General features: G+C 37.7%; 2 protein-coding genes and 1 long non-coding RNA gene across 3 annotated transcripts; 1 reads left to right on the top strand and 2 right to left on the bottom strand.

Annotated features, from left to right (window-relative positions):
* Positions 1–4043: 4043 nt before the first annotated feature.
* LOC130990098 (protein RALF-like 34) lies at positions 4044–4636 on the bottom strand. Its single transcript, XM_057914303.1, has one exon. The coding sequence runs from the start codon at positions 4544–4546 to the stop codon at positions 4268–4270; it is 279 nt and encodes a 92-aa protein (XP_057770286.1). The 5' UTR covers positions 4547–4636; the 3' UTR covers positions 4044–4267.
* A 4840-nt stretch (positions 4637–9476) lies between these two features.
* Positions 9477–10118, bottom strand: LOC130990692 (uncharacterized). Its single transcript, XM_057914918.1, has one exon. The coding sequence runs from the start codon at positions 10116–10118 to the stop codon at positions 9477–9479; it is 642 nt and encodes a 213-aa protein (XP_057770901.1).
* A 3631-nt stretch (positions 10119–13749) lies between these two features.
* On the top strand, positions 13750–15849 carry LOC130990100 (uncharacterized). Its single transcript, XR_009090827.1, has 2 exons — positions 13750–14096; positions 15203–15849. It is a non-coding gene; the product is annotated as an uncharacterized LOC130990100 (long non-coding RNA).
* Positions 15850–19103: the final 3254 nt, after the last annotated feature.

Genomic DNA, 19103 nt, shown 5'->3' with positions numbered 1-19103 from the left:
GATATTTCAACTTGCCAAGTAACCTTTAATTTGAGCAAAAATTGAATTTGTAATATCGTATAAGACATCTCTAAAAGAAACAATAGGACCGGATGGCCCTATTGAGCATACAAAATCAATATTTAGCCGTCAATTGAAAAAAGATAAATTTTGGCCATTAATTAGGCTATATACCTAATTTGCCCTTTTACTCATCGCACTGCAGAATCCACAACCGTAGCGGCATTAACAACCGCTCGCCCTAGCAATCGCACTGGCGCTCTTCAATTTGCTCCGCCGAAGCTTCGCAGACGCGGACGGAGGGCTCTCGCATCGAGCGGCCACGGCGGAGAAAGCGAGCGGCGCCACGGAGGCCGAGGAAGCGGGAGCGATTGTTGGGGCTCTGGTCGCCAAGCAAAGGCGTAGTGTCGACGGCGGTTGCCGCCGTGGGCGATGGCGGGCTGTCGTTGTTCGACGACATCGTTTCGGTCGGGGGAATTTCGAGTTTCTGGTTTTTTCTATTTTTTTGGTATGTCAGTGATGATTGTTGTTGCTGTTGTTTCTGTATTTGTGTTTCACGTGTGGCATTTATGCCACTATTAGTGCCATAAGTGCCAAAAGGACCATTTTAAACACTTCGTCCTTGGGTTTAGATATTCCATTTAGGGTTTAGATTATCCATTTATGGTTTAGATGTTCCATTTAGGATTTAGATTATCCATTTAGGGTTTAGATGATGCTATTCTATATTTGTGCTGCACGTATGACACTTATGACACTAATAGTACCAAAAGTGCTAACGGAAATCCAAAATAAAACGAAGTAAAATCTGGCACTTATGGCACTATTAGTGCCATAAGTGTCTAACCCGACCCGGCACACGACCCGCGTGCCTGATCCTACCCGGTCCGCCTCATTAAGGGTAAAAACGTCCGAAATAAAAAAAAATGGCCAAATTATATATTTTTTCAATGAGTGGCAATAAATTGTGTTTTATGTTTCATTTTGGCTACTTCAAAATTTTACTCTCTCTAAAAGATATCGTATAAGACATCTCTAAACCTGTAAATCATAAGATTTTTATGGAGCTCTAATATCTAATAATTGAATTTGTGATAAAATTGCTATAATATTAAAATTCATATATTTTTTTTACACCTTTCAAAGTTCATGTGTAAAACCAAATTACTCCCAAAATTGGTGTATTTAGGCGCTAATAACCCAATATTTTATCAAATACATAGGTGGATGCATATCCACACCACTTTCCCTCCCTAAAAGATTTTAAAGTCATATTATTATTAATCTATTTCTTTAGCCATTTTTCTTTCTTTAAAAAAAAAATAGCCAATTTAAAGTCATACTCATTAGATAAGCCATAAGCCATTTGCAACAAATTCGGCTTGAAATTTTATTAAAGAAAATCATAATTAGCTGCGTACGAAAACAGAAAACTCACACTTTACGAACTAAAATCGTCTTGTTTTTACCACACACACACACGAAAAAAAATCGTCTTGTTGTTAACGACAATGTATTTGTGCATGTGTAGTGGTAGGTGGTTGACATAATATCAAACAGCTGCAACCGTAATAGCAAATTCAATAATTGCTATGCTAAAATGGTAAGTTGGTGGTGGTGGCAGTTATCTTATAATATACTCCTTCGTCCCACGAATCTTGACACGTTTTATATTTTGGGTAATACTCCTTCCGTCCCATTATTTATGGAACGTTACTGTTCGGCACGGAGATTAAGAAGAATAAAATTAAGAGAATTAGATATGTAGTGTTATTTTAATTGACACACCCACAGTCAGACACTCCCTTTCTCTCGGCCTGTTTCTCGCCGGACCGGTACACGGCGGCGCTGCCGGCGAGTGCCGCCTCATCAGCCCCTCTCCGTTCCCCCCTGTCCTCTATCTCCCTTCCCTCTTCCCTCTCTTCGGAAACCAAAATCGATTTTGAAGACATCCCAAAACCAATTCACCAGCAAAATCAATTTTGCAAAATTGATTTTGAAGACATACAAGAACCAATTCTGCAAAATTCGCCGGCGTCGAGCAGTCACCAGACTTCCTCACCGGCGTCGAGTAGTTACCAGATTCAAATTACCAAACCAAAAAACAAGATCTAAATTCACCAAATTACATAATCAAATCAACAAAATAAAAATCAGATGTGCTTTGAAACCCCACAAAAATTAGTGGAACCAAAATCGAAACAAAACCCACAAAAATCGAATCAAAAATCGAAACAAAAGCCACAAACAAAATCGAAACAAAACCCATAAAAATCAAAATTTAGTTATTGAAGACGAGATCTACACATCCCAAACCTACAAACAAAAATCGAACTCCGCCACAGCTGCTTCGTCGCTGCTATTCGCCGGTGAGGCGAGGCAGTGGATGCGTGGGGGAAAGACGCGCAGTGGAGGCGTCGCGCAGGGGACGGAGAAGGCGGCATGCAGAGGGGGGGGAGACGGTGGAGGCGTCGCGTAGAGGAGGGAGAAGGCGGCGTGCAGAGGAGGGAGAAGGTGGCGTGCAGGGGGGGGGGAGACGGTGGAGGCGTCGCGCAGAGGAGGGAGAAGACGGCGTGCGGAGTGTGGAGACGGTGGAGGCGTCGCGCAGAGGAGGGAGAAGGCGGCGTGCAGAGGGTGGAGACGGTGGAGGCGTCGCACAGAGAGGCTGGCGGCCGGAACCCCAAAAAGCCGACGAGAGAGAGGAGGTTTCAGGTGGGGTGGAACGTGAGAGAGAGAGGTTCAGATTTTGAAACATTTTCAAGTCCGTAAACTCATTTAAGAGTAATTAGTGATTATTTTAATGCTTAAGTGAACCCTTATTATTTCTATAAATAGAAATGTGTCATGTAGGTTGGGACAACCCAAAAAAGAATATGTGATGGAAGGAGTAATTATTAACTTCTCTCATATTTTATCACTTTTATTACCTTCTTTCTCCTACTTTATTACTTTTATATTTTATTAACTACACACTTAAAACACTAATCTACAATTTCTTAATTCCCATGCTGAATCCAAACGTGTCAAGATTCATAGGACGGAGGGAATAATATATAAAAAAATAATAGCTTATTCTGATAAATTAATTGATTTGAACTTGTCGCCAGAAGCCAATCTTAATAAAAGTATAAGACAAAGTGGTAATTTTTACCGATTAATTATAAGCCGCCTAAATTTGAAAAGTTAACAATTAATTATTAAACATGGATGAACCTAATAAACATAGATGGGTTTCAAAAAAAAAAATACTAATAAACATCGATGATGTGCTTGCTAATTCCTATCGAGGTAGGTGTCTTATAATATATATATATATATATATATATATATATATATATATATATATATATTTGAATTAGAATTAGAATTATAAGAGGCATTTGAATATAATAAATTATGTAAACCCAAAAGAAGAGACTTTAGATGCCTCAACTTTGCTACTACGACAAGACCTCATTGGCAGGTGTCTTATAATATTAATAGCCTATATATTACTAAAATTTAATTAAATTCTAGTCTCGTACACTAATTTAAATATCTTCAATTTAACAAATTAGATTTAAGTCCAATTTAATGAAAATATGGCTGTCTGAGATTTTACCTCTCTATTCACATCGATTTCAATTAACTATGTGCAATTTTAATCGAAAACAACAATATTTTGTAAGTGAATTGAATCGAAATGCGGCCTTGTTAACTAAATTAAAAGAATTTAAATATTGACTAATTAATGTAATTTTAAATTAGTATGTAAAATTAGAATTTGATTAAAATTCAATCATTTACATGCTGTTATCGCTAAATGAAAATTGAAATATTGTTAACAAAAAAAGAAAAAAAGAAAAAAAAAGACTTTGTTTTGTTCTCATATTAGTATATTAATTATCACGTGAACATTTTGATATTGCATCAACAAATATTGTGTATGAGACAAAGCACCATACGAGTTAATGAAAAATCAAGTAATTGTGTGCTTATCGGATTAATAAATTAATTTAACTAGAGATCATGCAGTAACGAAACATCAATTAACAATCAAAATATAAAGACAAATCTGCTGATGGATTCTTGATTGCACAATCAAACTTCAACATAACATTACTAATTTAATATTAACAAACAAATCAGAATTAATTAAGTAACAACCTCATCACATACAAACAAAATCACAGATCTGCTACAGTTCCCCTCGAAACTCAATCCAATCCAACACACATTCACGAAAATCAAAGTTTAGAGAGAGAAAGGCGCACAGTAGAAATTGGAATCAGCGGCGGCAGCGGGTGATGGCGGAGCAGCCGCGGGAGTAGGGGTGGACGGGGCCCCTCGCTCTGTGGCAATTATGCGTGTAGTAGGAGCGGCCGGAGCGCGGCGGGCAAGGGATCCTGTTGGCGGAGAGAGCGCCGTAGGAGATGTAGTAGTGGATCGCTTTGTTCCAGAAGAGTGAGCGGCGATTAGGCGCGCCGTCATCCATGGCTTCTTCCTCGGCGGCGGAGAGGACGAGGAGGAGGAGGAGAGTTAGGGCGAAGAGGAAGCGGGAAGCCATTGTGGGGGAATTGATGAGACAAGAGTGAAGACTGTGTTGTTACTTTGCTCCAGAGCGAGTAGGAGTGGGACACACCATAATTACATTCATAGCTGGAATTATCAAATACATTACAAGTTTTTTGTTTTTTTTCCTTGTATTTTCTAACTACTACTCCTTCCTTCCGTCCCATATAGTACTGCTTATATTTCCGTCAAATATTGTTGAGTTAGTTTTTTGTAATCAAGAGATAGTTGATTAGTTACAAGTAATCGATTAGTTAGAGGCTTAGAGCAAGTGAAACGTGTATGGCTCTCTGCCTCTCTACGATGACATGTTATTCTACACCAAAATTTGCAGTTCCCCGCTTCATCTCTCGGAATACTGATAAGTTTAACTTTTTTTACAATAATGATTTTTCGCCAACTTGTGTGTAAGACACTTTGACATCTCCAATGCATGTTGTCTGTAGTGTCTTAGATGGTGGTCCCCATCTAAGACACACCCCTTTCCAATGCATTGATGCTTTGAGGGTGTCTTAGACCATCTTTATCCATGACCTTTGAAATCGGTCATCATATAAGACAAAAAAAATTAAATAATAAAAAATAGATGTCATGATTTGGTGGAATAACCGGTTATGAAAAAAGGTTGCAGACCAACCCATTTCACAACCACTTGTATCAAATAAGAAAGTGCCACTTGGCATTTTTTTAATTAAAAGATATATGAATAATTAATAAAAAAAGAAAATATGTTTAGGTTGGAGTGAGTTATTGATAAAGTATAAAAGTTGTAGTATTATAGGTTGTATATGTGGAAGAAAGAGAAATATTTTTTTATTAAAAAGTTGGGTTGTTATGGATTGTTGATAAATATAGTCTTAGATCTCCATTTCCACAAAATTCATATTTATACACTTTTATTTTTAAATTCTCAATTTCATTAAAAATAAAATTAAACATTACAATAATTAAAATAAAATCAAAAACATAATTAAAATACGATAATAAAATAAAAAATAACAATAATTTCATAATTTAAATAAGCCTCGAACCGCCTTGTTGCTCGAGGTATTCATCGAATTCGCGATCCATTACAAACAAAATGTAGAAAAGAGAATTGTTGTTGGGATTAAAAAAATTTTAAAGAGAGAATTGTAGTTGAGAAAGTGGTGAATTTGATATTGTGGAATAGTGGTATTTATAGAAGGGAAAAAAGGGAAAAAAAAACAAAAACAAAAAATAGCCGTTTAAAACAGCAACGGTCGAATTTAAAAAAGAAAAAAAATTGCAACGGCTTTTTTAAATTTAAAAAATGAATTTTGATTTTTTTTAAATGGGGCGCGTCCTCCGGACGCGCCAACCATTTCCTCCCTTCGCCCCGTGTCTTCGCTAAGACACCGCCTCGCATCAGAGCGGGTCTCCAACGCTGGCAGCCTCCCAGTGACCCGGATCGACACTCCACTCGCACTGGCGAGTGGAGATGCTCTTATTATTAATGGACCGATTTTTTCATATTTAAGATTTGACTAAAATATCATTTCCTTAAAATACTCAACCATTTTGAATATAATCCGATTTCTGTTTTATTTCAGTTTTTTTTTTCCTAATTTTCCGGATTTTGTTTTCGAAAATTATATATATATATATATATATATATATTTTTATTTTTGTGTTTCCAAAATTTTATTCTTGATTTGTTACCACTAATTTATGGATTCTTGTAAAAATAATCCTAAATTTGTTTCCAGATATTATTATCTTTTCTTATTTCGAAAATAACATTTTTTTTTGGAAATTAAGTTTTTTTTATTCAAATTTTTTTGAAGAATTATTTTTTAATTTTTTTTCAAAAATTATGTTATTTATATTTGTTTCCACTAATTTGGATATTCTTCTAAAAATAATTCTACAACAAATCCATTAAAATCGTCCATGGATATTACCATGAAGATATGGATAGATGCCATTTAAAAAAAATATTTAGAAGATGACTTTTTTTAAAAATCGAAATACAAGAAAAAGGTGTTGTAATACCCCGTTTCGTTGTAGCTAAGTTTAGAATAATTTTAAACTTAGAAGCAAGGATGATTCACACCGGATTAAGAAAATGAATTTATTTAAATTTCAACAAAAAAATGAATTTGCAAAAGCTTTTGTAAATATTTAAGTTATTTAAATTTTTGTGCATTGCATATTAATTTAAATATGAGTACGTGTATATGTGAAATATTTTACATATAATTAATATTGATTTTTACAATTTAAATTAAAGTCTATGTTGGACTTTAATTATTCATGTGTGTTGGAGTTTGATTTTTGTTTATTTGGGGCCTTAAGTTTTAATTATTAATTATTAGTGAATAGTCACATGAGAGCCATCAACATATATGTCCAAGCCCATTAGGCCCAAATCAATTCACTAATCCTTGAGCCCAAATCAACCCACTAAACATCAAGATATTTTGTTAATCTTGATTAAGGAAGTGTGGAGAGGGTGACTCCACGTTTCATTTACTATTCATTATCCCTTCATTAAGAAGACAACCAATTTCCTCTTAATTTATTTCACCCTTCTCAGCACATTCATTATCCATTCTTTAAGAAGTTAGCCCATCAAATCCTCACCCGACAGCAACAATTAAACTTAGACATCAACCAAATTCAGGCAACAACAGAAACGAAGCTCAACCGAAACCTCTTAAGGCATCCACTATGGTGCTACCCCATAGTGGTGCCACATGTGTGCCACCTCAACAACTACCTCTACCCTATATTTTCTCCACTATAGCACTACCTCCTTTTGAACTATTCATGTACCCCACTATCATTATTACTTTTACCACAACATATATATATATATATATATATATATATATATATATATATAATTTATGTATTTTCATTTTTGTTTTATATTTTACTTTAATAAATTTAATATAATTATATGAATAAATAATTTATTTAATTAATAAAATATAATGCTAAAATTAATATAATAATACTTAAAAAATTGTAAATTGAAACACGATTTTTATTATTGAAAATAACATTCTTACAACACACAACTAAAATTAAAAATTTCCAAAAAAATACGTAACAACATAATTTAAATATCAAACAAACACACACATATAATGGCACTAATCATCGCCGAATCGTGCCCACACGTGCTCAACCAAGTCGGATCGAAGTTGATAATATATTTTTTTTTTCACGAACTCTAGCACCTCTCATGAGGTACTCATTGAATCCTCCCACTGAACCGAGATTTATTTCTCCTGCAATATTGTTGCTCGACGTACTTGGTTCATCTTCGACCCATTGGCATGACATTTCCCCTTCATCTTCAATTATCATATTATGTAAAATAATGCAAGCATACATAATGTCAGTGATGTTTTCTTTATACCAGAGGCGACTCGGACCTCTAATCATTGCCCAACGAGCTTGGAGAACCCCAAATGCGCGTTCAACATCCTTTCTCGCAGCTTCTTGCATTTCCTTCTTTTTGGATCTTGAGGATGTTGGAAGCTCTTGACAAAAGTTGCCCACTCAGGATATATACCGTTTGTTAGGTAGTATCCATGGGCATATTGCGTGCCATTTACTGTGAATGGGATGGAATGTGCTTGCCCTTGTAGAACGTCGTTGAATAGTGTAGACTGATTAAGCACGTTTATATCATTGTTTGACCCTGCAACTCCAATAAAAGCATGCCAGATCCACAAATCTTGAGATGCAACTGCCTCAAGCATAATTTTTGGGACTCCATGATCGCCACGGGTGAATTGGCTTTTCCATGCTACTGGGCAATTTTTCCATGTCCAGTGCATACAATCAAGACTCCCGAGCATTCCAGGAAAGCCATGCCTCTACTCGTGCATTTCCATCAAGCGCTGATAGTCATCAACGGTTGGTCGCCTCAAGTAGTGTGCACCGAAAACCTCAATAACACCTCGGTAGAAGTGGCGCAAGCACTCGTACCCTATTGTTTCAGAAACTCGCTAGTACTCATCGTAGTGATCAGCTGGGCCACCATATGCCAACTGTCTAATCGCATTCGTACATTTTTGTAGTGGCGTGAAACCTTTCTTCCCTGTGGCATCGGGTTTTTGTTGAAACCATGTGTTGTGGGCTTCCAAAGCATTCACTATGCGAGTGAATAACTATTTTCGCATTCGAAAACGCCTCCGAAATACATTGGGACCCCATGTTGGATTATCATCAAAATAATCCCGCATGAGTCGCTCGTGTGCTCCTTCCCGATCTCTTTGCACATATCTTCTCGTGTGAGGTGTGTTTGACGCTATTGCTCGAAGCACATGTTGATGGATACTATCATCCTCCATGTATTGGCGCATGTACTCTTCCATAAAGGCTTCAGCTGCAGCTGCAGATGCAGCTGTTTCTTCAACATCACGCTTAGAAGAAGATGAAGACATAAGTCGTTTGTTTTGATGTTATGAAGATATATATTGGATATGAGAGAATTGTTCTTCGTAGATGATGAGAATGAAGTATATGGTACATATATTTATAATAACTAAGAGGTAACCGTTGGAGATGGCAACATTTACTTTCTAAATTAATATGACCGTTGGAGAAGGCAACGGTTACTTTCTAAATTAATATGACCCTTCGAGAAGGCAACAGTTACTTTGGAAATTAATATGACCCTTCGAGAAATCAACTGTTATTGAAACAAGTACATTTTATTGAAAGATAAATTTAATGGTTACACACAACACAGTTACAGAATTATAAAAAAATTCTAGTGGATACAAGATAACACAACTAATTATCATCTTCCCATTTTTTCAGTATCTTCTCGCAGTGTTTTTTGTGCAAGTAAAGCTGCATTTTTGTCATCCCTGATGTGCCCTTCATTACAAGTTCATACTCTTTTAGACGTTGCCTCTCCTCCTTCAGACGTTGTTCCTCCTTTTTTAGAAGTTGTTCATGTTTTTTATAAGCGTATTTTCTTCCATTATACGTAGGTATTTTGCTGCATTAGTTTCATGCTCTTTTGCAACTTCATGCAGTGCATCGATGTAATCTTTTTTCCCCTTCCCCTTCACCTTTCTCTTTGCCGCTTTATGCCCCATTGGGCGACTCGTGAGAGTTTCTTCAGCTGTAGAAGATGATGTGTAGGCTCCTCCTTCTGTATTTTTGGTTCTCTTGGATGCTTGAACATTTCCTTGCACCTCGGCAAACTTGGGAACTTCTTTCAAAAGTCTCCAAACTCCAACATATTTAAAACCTTTTGTACCGTGATGATGCTTGTATTCTGTTTGTGCCATCTCCATAATATCAGCATCATTTGCACTGCTCTTCCAGATGCTTGCAATCCTATTGTAACATTCAGAAAACCATTTCACCTGTTTGTGCATCTTGTAGAAATGAGCCTTCAACTGTTTAAACTTTCTGCTTGGAGTGTTGGCAGGACGATTTTCATTGTAGGCTTTCGCAATGCGTTTCCACATTTTGTCCATCTTTTGCTCGTTTCCAACAACTGAATCGATGCTAATATCGATGTAACATTGCACAAGAACTTCACACTCCGCATCTGAATAAAACACCCAGCGCATGTTGGTATTATCTTCGTCGTCGTCGGATGAAGGCTCAACAGAGAGATTTATATTCTCCAAACCTTAAACTGCCTTTCCCGAAGATGGTGTGCCTCCATCAGTACCACTCCCATCTACACTGGTCCTCCTAGAAGAGTCAGAAAACATAAACCCCTATGAAGGATGTCCTTGTGGGGAAAATCCTGGAGGGGGATACCATTGTTGAGGATATCCGTATGGCTGAAATCCCTGAGATGGATGCACTTGGGATGAAAATTGAAATGAAGGGGCTGATTGACTCATGGGATTGTTGGGATATATTTGAGGATTAGACATATTTGGCCAAGAGAAATTTGGAGGATGAATGCCGGAATTTTGAGAAGGATCGTTACAATTTTGTGAAGGAGAACTTTAATTTTGTGAAATTGAATTTGATCCATATGGATCAAACCAATTTGGAAATCCACTCATGATGTTTCTAAATTTTTTGGAGAGAACTAAATATGATAAATAGATGAAGAGTAATTTTGGGGTAAGAATCATATGATACATGAAGATATATATAGGGGAAAAAATACCCTTATTAAATATGGCCGTTTGAGAATTGAAACGTTATAATTGTAGTAGCTTCATACCATCACATCAAATATAGTAGCAGCTTCGTATCATCACATCAAATATAAATGAATAGATTTGTCGATCTCTGACAAATTTATTTGTTTGATTGAAAAGAGTTGGAAAATGGAATGGAAACAAATAGGAAAAGGATAGGGAAAATGAAAAAAAAAGAAAAAAAAGAAAGAAAGAAAACAGACGAAAACAAGCAAAAGTGGAGAGGAAAGAGGTGGGCCAGGCGCGGTCCGTCAATCCCAGGCACATAGCGGGCGCGTGCAATGCATACGCTCCAGCTGTGCGCGCTGGCCAGCGTTTCTTCCACAAACGCGTGTACCATCTTTTGCCTTTGGGGGCCCACCGCCTTACTGCTACCAAGGTAGCAAATTTGCTACCTTTCCCATTTTGCTACCCCAAATAAATTCGCCTACTATGATACTCTCCTTTCCATGTCAGCAACTACCCTTTTTTTTTAAACCATAATGGATGGCCTTAAGGTTTCCTCTTGAATCCCTTATCTCATTTGCTTCGACTGCATAGTCCGAGCATTTTATCTGTGCTATTCCATTAAACCAACATACCATACAAGCTTTCGCAAGAAATTGGGAAAGATGCAAACTTTATATATATATATATATATAGATGTATCTTTGTACATCTACAATACATATGTGTAAAAGCAATTACAAAATGTCTTCTCAATTGAATTGGAAATAAAATGGGTGAAGAAGCTTATGGTGTTGTGTGAGTGTGTGTTTGCTTGCTGTGAGAGTCGAAATCAGGGGAGGGCAGGCGGCGGCCGGCGGTGGCTCCGCGCCACTGTTGACCGGAGTGCGCAGAGAGAGAGAGAGGGTGAGAAGGGCGGCGGTGGTTAGCTCCTGCTGCTGTGGCCGCCGGATATGTGAACAGGGGAGGGTTGAAAGAGAGACGAGGGAGGTGGAGAGCGCGGCGGCAGTCCGCTTTTTCTGCTGCTGTCGGCCGATTTGAGTGAAGAGGGAGGGAGTTCACGCGGCGGGAATTTTGAGAGGAGGAGGTGGTGGTGTTTCTGTTCGTGTGTGTATGCTGTTGTGTGGTAGTTTGAGGGAGACGGAAGAGAGGACGAGGGATGAGGGGTCAGGGCGGTGAGACTGCGTGGCCGGCGACACCTACCGCTGCCGGAGAAGGGGAGAAGGGGAAAGGGGTGCTGGGCGGCGTCTGTTTGTGTGCGTGTGTTTGTGTGTGTTGTGTGTGTGGGTGTGTTTAAAGAGATGAAGAAAGGATTTGGGCTAGAAGTGTTGGGCTCTTTATTGGGCCGATTTTATTTCAAAACTGAGCTTTGTTATAATATTCCTTGGGCCGATTTTTATTTTAAGTGACTGGGCCCGATTTTTCTATTTAATTTCACTTGGGCTGCTGTTTTTGTTTATTTGGGCCGTGAAATTCTTTTAATTAAATGGACTGCACTTGATTTATTAATTAGACTTATTTAGTTTGATTAATTATTTTTAAAATAATAATTTGCATAATTTATTTTTTTGATCAGATAATAATTTGCATAATAACATTATATTATTAATATGTGCATATTTTAAGTAATTACTTATTATATGCTAAGCATGACATGGAATTGCATTTACATTTTACAATTAAAGTATTTATGATTTATTTGGTTTTATTTATAAATCCAACTGTTAAAGAAAATCGAGTAAGGATATTGTTGGTGTCCTTAACTAAAGAATTTTTGTTTTTAATTATTTATTCATTAAATTTGGAAACCCGGCGTGATGAATCATAGAATGTTTACGACTTAAGATTAGATTTAGGAGACCTATTAAGAATATAGATTTCTTGTAGGCTTTGTGGATCGTGAGGACTAGCGCAGCTATTCCGATTATGAGATAAGATAAACGACAGACATTGCCTATTCAGGTGGGCTATTTTCCAAATGTATGCTTGAGTTATTAAGCTCTAAATGTTTCATGAAAATACAAACTGTTTATCCAATAAATATTTTTGTGCACTCTACCATGTTTAAGGCTCGCAAAGTTAATCAATTGAGGTTCTCTTATGACCTAACACGTTGTTTGAGAATTGTGTACACGTGTCCTGAGTTCGAATCCCAAAGATAGCAAAAAAATATTTTTCGCAATTCATGCCTTTATACAGTTTATTCATGCGTGTTACACATAAAATTCATGCATTTTTGCTGGTTCGTAATTCTTAAAATAAGGGTGGTTTATTGAATAACCGCCCCCCTATATATATATATATATATATATATATATAGGGGAGGGCTACAGTAAAAACACTTCTTAAAATATAAATATAAACGTTTTTTTAATGTACGAATTTTATCCAACAGGGTTACGAATTCATCCAACATGGTTACGAATTGTGAAAAATAAATTTTTGCTACCTTTGGGATTCGAACCCAGGACCACAAATTCATCCAAAAGGGTTACGAATCAACCGTAGATCTTGATGATCTAAGGGCTGAAAATCATTTATATTTTATACACTTAAGAGTGTTTTTATTCTAGCCCACCCCTATATATATATATATATATATATATATATATATAGAGCGAGAGAGAGAGAATGGATCCATGGAGAATTGTATATATTTTGAGAATAAAGAATTGATCATGGCCTTTGATTAAATAAGATCTAGCGGCTTATATGTCATCCGCTCTTTATTTGTTCGATGCTTTTAATTTTATGTTTAATTATCATTAAGGTTAATTATGTAAATTTAGTTTCTTATTTGTAACCGCCTTTTTAGTGGTCAAATTTTAACAAATCTATTTCTTTTCGGTAGTTATGAAATTAATATGTTTGAATATTTTTTTTTATCTTCCTTTTAGGTTTAACGTCTTATAGCAGTTTCATTTTAAAATTTTATCAGAAGAAGTTTTATAGGGTTCGCAGCAAAAAACTTTAGAAAATTTGGTTTTGTTTTCATCTTTTCATACTCTGATTGAAATGAATACAGGTTCGTAATATTTTTTTTAATTGTTTTTATCAGCGTGCTTATACTTTTTCAGTTGTTTTTGTTGTGTTTATTAATTGTACTGCATTTTTTTTGTCGTCAATATATGGTTGTTATTCTTATTAATGTTCATTCAAGTTTTTGTATTATATTATTAAAGTTATTTAGTTTTTTTTGTGGCTTGTATGATGTGTTTAGTATATGTGGTTTCGTTATTAGTATTGATTGCTTCGTTTTGTTTTTTTAAATACATATGGCTGTTCGTTTTTTTTGTCCTTATGATGTATTCTCCCCAATTTGAGGTCCCAAGTTCATAGACATTCTCAAGGCAGTTCAGAATGAATGGATGTACAGTCCCGCTTGTGCAGCTCACCATTAAAGAGAATGACATGGCGATCATGAAGTGCCGCTTAAACCAGGTACCTCCGTCTACGCAGTCTATCATTTTTTCAAGAACATTTTTTATCTTTATTTCTTCTCGGCTTCTGCCTGTAAAGAACTCCATCCACTCACTGAATAACTCATTCACTTCTGTCCGCTCGAACACCTCTATCTTTTTCTCACCCTTTGGGAAACCGAAGACTCGGTAGACGTCGTCTTCATATATTTGAACTTTACAGGTTCCATCTATCTCTAGGCAACCAGTTCTTGAGTTGTATTTGTCCAATACCCAGTAAGAAAGCCTTGAAGGCACATCTTTGATGGTGAATTCTAGAATCCTGCCGAATCCAATGGCATGAACAGCTTCACGTTGGGCCTCGTTGAGGTCACGTAATTTTTTGAAAAATGCAGCGGGTGTGCTTCGGGTGTTGAGTTTTGGGTACTTTTCATCTTTCTGTGATGATTCATCTTTGGTTTCTTCTTTTTTGCGGACGCGCCTTCGCTTGCATTGTACTCTCTTTGGATCTTTCATTTTTTTGCGTTTTTCCTTCTCTTTGCTTTTTTCATCTTTCTTGCTTGCCGAACGTGCTACTCGAACAGATTGACACCTATCTGAAAATAGCATAAAATAGTAAATTTATAGAACAAATATACTATTCATTATTATTTAAAAGGTTGACCAATATACCTTGCTTGTTACTGTTATTCCATTTCCGTTTACTTCCCTCTGGTATATCAATAACGGCTAAAGTTTTGCCATCGGCTTCACTTTAGGAGACTCACTGCCTCACCGGGTCTGACCGGATTGGTCGCTTTTCTTGATGTTGCCTCCCCGGACTTTACTTCGTTCTCATCCTCGGTCTGCAGTGCTTGAGGCAGGTCTGTTTCGGGCTTGTTTTGGTGGGGGAGCCTCGTGAAGCCTTTGCTTTCCGGGGCCGGTTTGGTGGTTTGATGGAACGATTGTGAGGTGCTGATCCACCCTTGACCTTTGTCCCTGGGGGGAAGGGTCGGCTTTTCGCTTTGTCATTCTTCTTTTTCTTTGTTGCTCCGTTGCGTTTTGGTTTGTTTAGTCTGCTTCTGTTTTGTTTCTTGTTTGGCAAGTTTGCTCTGACACGCTTCTTTGCGCTGGCGCGCTTGTCGTCAGAGAATTGGCTTTCTGCTCTGTTCGCACTCATCCGAGTAATGGCTTTCCGCTCTGGCGCGCTTGTTCGCACTCCCCTGCTCTGACGTTCTTCTCTGCTCGAGCGCGCCTCTCTGCCCTGTCACGCTTCTCTGCTCTGGCGTGCACTCCGCTGCTCTGGAGCGACTTCTCTGCTCTGGAGTGACTTCTCTGCTCTGGAGCGACTTCGCTGCTCTGGAAAGACTTCTCTGCTCTGGAAAGACTTCGCTGCTCTGGAAAGACTTCGCTGCTCTGGAAAGACTTCGCTGCTGTGGATCGACTTCGCTGCTCTGGAGCGACTTCGCTGCTCTGAAGCGACTTCGCTGCTCTGGAGTGACTTTTCTGCTCTGGAAAGACTTCGCTGCTCTGGAGCGACTTCTCTGCTCTGGAGCGACTTCGCTGCTCTGGAGCGACTTCTCTGCTCTGGAGCGACTTCGCTGCTCTGGAGCGATTTCGCTGCTCGGGCCCGGCTGTCACCCACGGCGGCTCTGTTCTTTACTGTCTTGTTTTAGTTTGTTTTTCGCTTTGGGTGTTGTTTTTTCCTCGCTTTGGGGTTTTTCTGACTTTTGCCTTGTTAGCGCTTGTGCTCTCAAGGGTTTTATTTTTTCTTTAATAAAATTTTTATTTCAGCAGCTAAGGTTTTGCCACATAAAACAGGATGTTCATCCACAAAATCTGACATATAAAAAAGAAATATTTAGAATCGAATAATTTGTTAAATTAAATTAATAACAGACAATTTAAATGAATAACATGAGGTTCATCCACAAAATATGACATAATAAAAGCAATATTAATGTCACGACCGAACTTAATTAAGGATAATTAAGCCGAGAAACCATGACTAAGGGAGGAAGATTAGAAGCGGGGATAGAAAGGGTAAATATATATAGTGAAGGATCGAACTTAATCTTTGACAGCGAAGGGGACATTTATAATATATATCTTATGTTTAACCACAAAGATTCAATTAACTAGTAAGTTCGGATGAATCCGACTTAATTCAAAAGACTTATTACTTAAGAATACGCAGCGGAATAACATAATCTGATTACATGTATGAAGACATGTATCCAAGAGTTCATTCATTTAACTTTTGACAAAAGCTCCGCTCTTCACTTCATCTTCATCAGCCACTGCTCAACCTGCACATTTAGAAATATATGCAGGGCTGAGTACGAGAGTACTCAGTGGGCACGTATGCCTAAATATACACATCATTGCGTAAAAACTATAAATTGTCATGCCATCATAATCAGTACAGCAAGGGAGTTTTAGCTAAAAGGCCCAAGCTTACTAAGTTCATTTGTGATTCTTAAAGTTCGTCTGCAGACTAAGTTCTCTTGTAATCTATCATATCTGGAACTTTGTGCCGGAGAGGTGGCCACCTCTCACGGACACTTGACCGGCCAACCCGCTAGATGACTCACGGTCACTGGTGTACACTAGCCCTGGCAGGATAGCTATCAACTGCTCAGGACCCGAATTCGATTGCATCATTGGCAAAGCCAAAGCAGATAGATATCATACTAAAATTTAAACATTTTATGGCAAGACAATACTTGAAATAACTTTAACTCAAAGATTTTATCATGAAATAGCTTGCTTGAACGTAACATTTAAACTCATTTGATATATATGAAAGTAATGCCCACCTGATAGTAACTCTTGTTGTGGTGTAGTGGCTCTTAATCTAGTTATTGCTCTCCCACTTGACCTTTATTGCGAGAACTTTAAATAAGAAATTTGCTCGAGCAGAATTCTCAAATAATGAGAATGCGAAAATAAATATGCATGACTCTCTTATGCATGATTTATTATTCTTGCTTAATAGTCCGGGAAATCTACTATTAATCCTAACTCTCGGATTAAATAAATTAAATAACTTAAATAAAGCTCGTCGCATGAGGTCGGATAATAACTATAATGAATCCACTTATCTAGAGTGTTCTATCCCACTTGATAATTATAATAGGTCTCGCTCCGTAATCGATTAAAATGAAATAGCTCAATCGAATTATTCGCTTAATAATCTCGTAAAGGTTAATCGGGCTTAATAAATAAGAACGAAAATAATATTATAAGTTCGAAATAATTAAAAGGCTCAACATAAGGCAGCCTGATAATTAATTAAATGAAAGTGGGCATGAATTAAATAGTGAAAAGCCCAACTGAATTAAAATCGGGCCAATTAAAAGAAATAACCCAAGCCCAAAACAATTAAAATTTGCAGCTCACATAAAAAGAAGGCCCAACTTTCGGCCCAAAGGAAACATAAATCAAGCCCAAAATCAACCCAACCAAAATAAATGAAGGCCCAATACAATTAAAATGAGAAGGCCCAATCCCATTTCTTCTTCCTCAAACGTGCTGCTCTAATTCTCCTCACGCCATTTCCTCAAATGCCTCTCTCTCTAAACTCTGAGAGCCGCTTCCTTCTCTTGCCAAAATCGGCCGCGCCTCCAGACTTTCCAGGCGCCGGCGAGACGGCGCCACCGTCTACTCTCCTATCTCTCTTCTCTCCTCTTTTCTCAATTACATCACTCCCTCTGAACTTTGAATCCGTCGCACATAAAGGGCAATGCCGAGCTGTTCTCTCGGCTTCGACGACATCGCCGCCGCAGCTACCTGGGCTCGCTCACTGCGCCGTCGCGCCTGGAGTCAGCGTCTCCTTCCTCGATCCTCCGGTGGGCGGTTAATTAGGGCAGGGCGGCGTCCGTTGCTCCCCCCCTTTTCACTCGCGTACACGAACGAGGAAAAAGCCAAACCCTCAGTCCTCTTAGCTCAGGCGAGAGAGTCACCGCCGTCTGCCCTCTGGTTCAACGGAACAGACAAGTCGCCCCCTTCTCGATTTATTGAATCAGGTACAGTAAAATACCCCCCATTCCCCTTAAAATTCTAAGTTCGGTGTGAAAGTAAATCTCTTGGAAACTAGTATTCTATGATTCTCATAAATGATATTGCTGTATTGGGTGTTTGTGTTCAAGAGTCAATCTGCTAAACTGAACTTAAGGTACTTGTCTCACATAAAAATTCTAGTGTTATGCCATTCACTTCATGCTTTACTCTAAATATTTAAATCTGAAGATATGCTTATTGGTGTGAATCATGTAGCATGAAGAGTACTGAGATAGTATATACCTTGCATGAGTTTGTGTTGGTGGCTGCTGTTATTATTGAATTCAATGGGGAAGGAACTCTCGATACTTGGCAGTTGGCAGCAGGAATTAACTTCTCTTCATCTCCCTTTCTGGTGGTTGGTGTATGAGAGAAGGAATGAAGTGTTAGGCTGGTGCTTTAATAAGTGAGTTGTTGGCTGTAAAGTCAAAGGATTGGAGATGGTGGTTGGCTGAGTTGAAGGGAGGAGCCGATTGGTCTTCTCTCATTTTTCTTCTTTTTACACTCACGCGTTATCTCCCGCATGCTTGTAGGTTTCTCTCATTTTTCTTCTTTTTATTCTCACACGTTATCTCCCGCATGCTTGTAGGTATGTAGCTGTAGTGTTTTGTGATAGTGATAGGTTTTGATTGTAAGTAGGGAATAGTGGTGATGTAAATAATTCCCTACAGTCATTGTGTAAAGTTGTATCTGAAAATCTAATTTCTTTGTATCATCGCATATCTATAAAATTGGTTCTAGGTTTTGCTGAATAACTATGCTTCGATGTAACATCTTTACGAATTAAATAACTAATTTAACTCGTTCTCATTAGTCGGAACTAAATCACGACTTTCAAGTAACTAATAGAAATAAAATCTCTATCGCATATAAAATAACAACTTTAACTTGACTTTGCTAAGTCAATTATAAATCTGAAAATATAAATTATTGACTGGCTCAATAATTTATATTGCGGTTTTTCTCACTCGAGTTAACAAGCACAACT

Source organism: Salvia miltiorrhiza, chromosome 6, assembly GCF_028751815.1.
Source record: "Salvia miltiorrhiza cultivar Shanhuang (shh) chromosome 6, IMPLAD_Smil_shh, whole genome shotgun sequence".
NCBI classification, from domain to species: Eukaryota; Viridiplantae; Streptophyta; class Magnoliopsida; order Lamiales; family Lamiaceae; genus Salvia; species Salvia miltiorrhiza.
The sequence above is the reverse complement of the archived record's forward strand: the minus strand, read 5'-3'. Positions and strand labels throughout refer to the sequence as shown.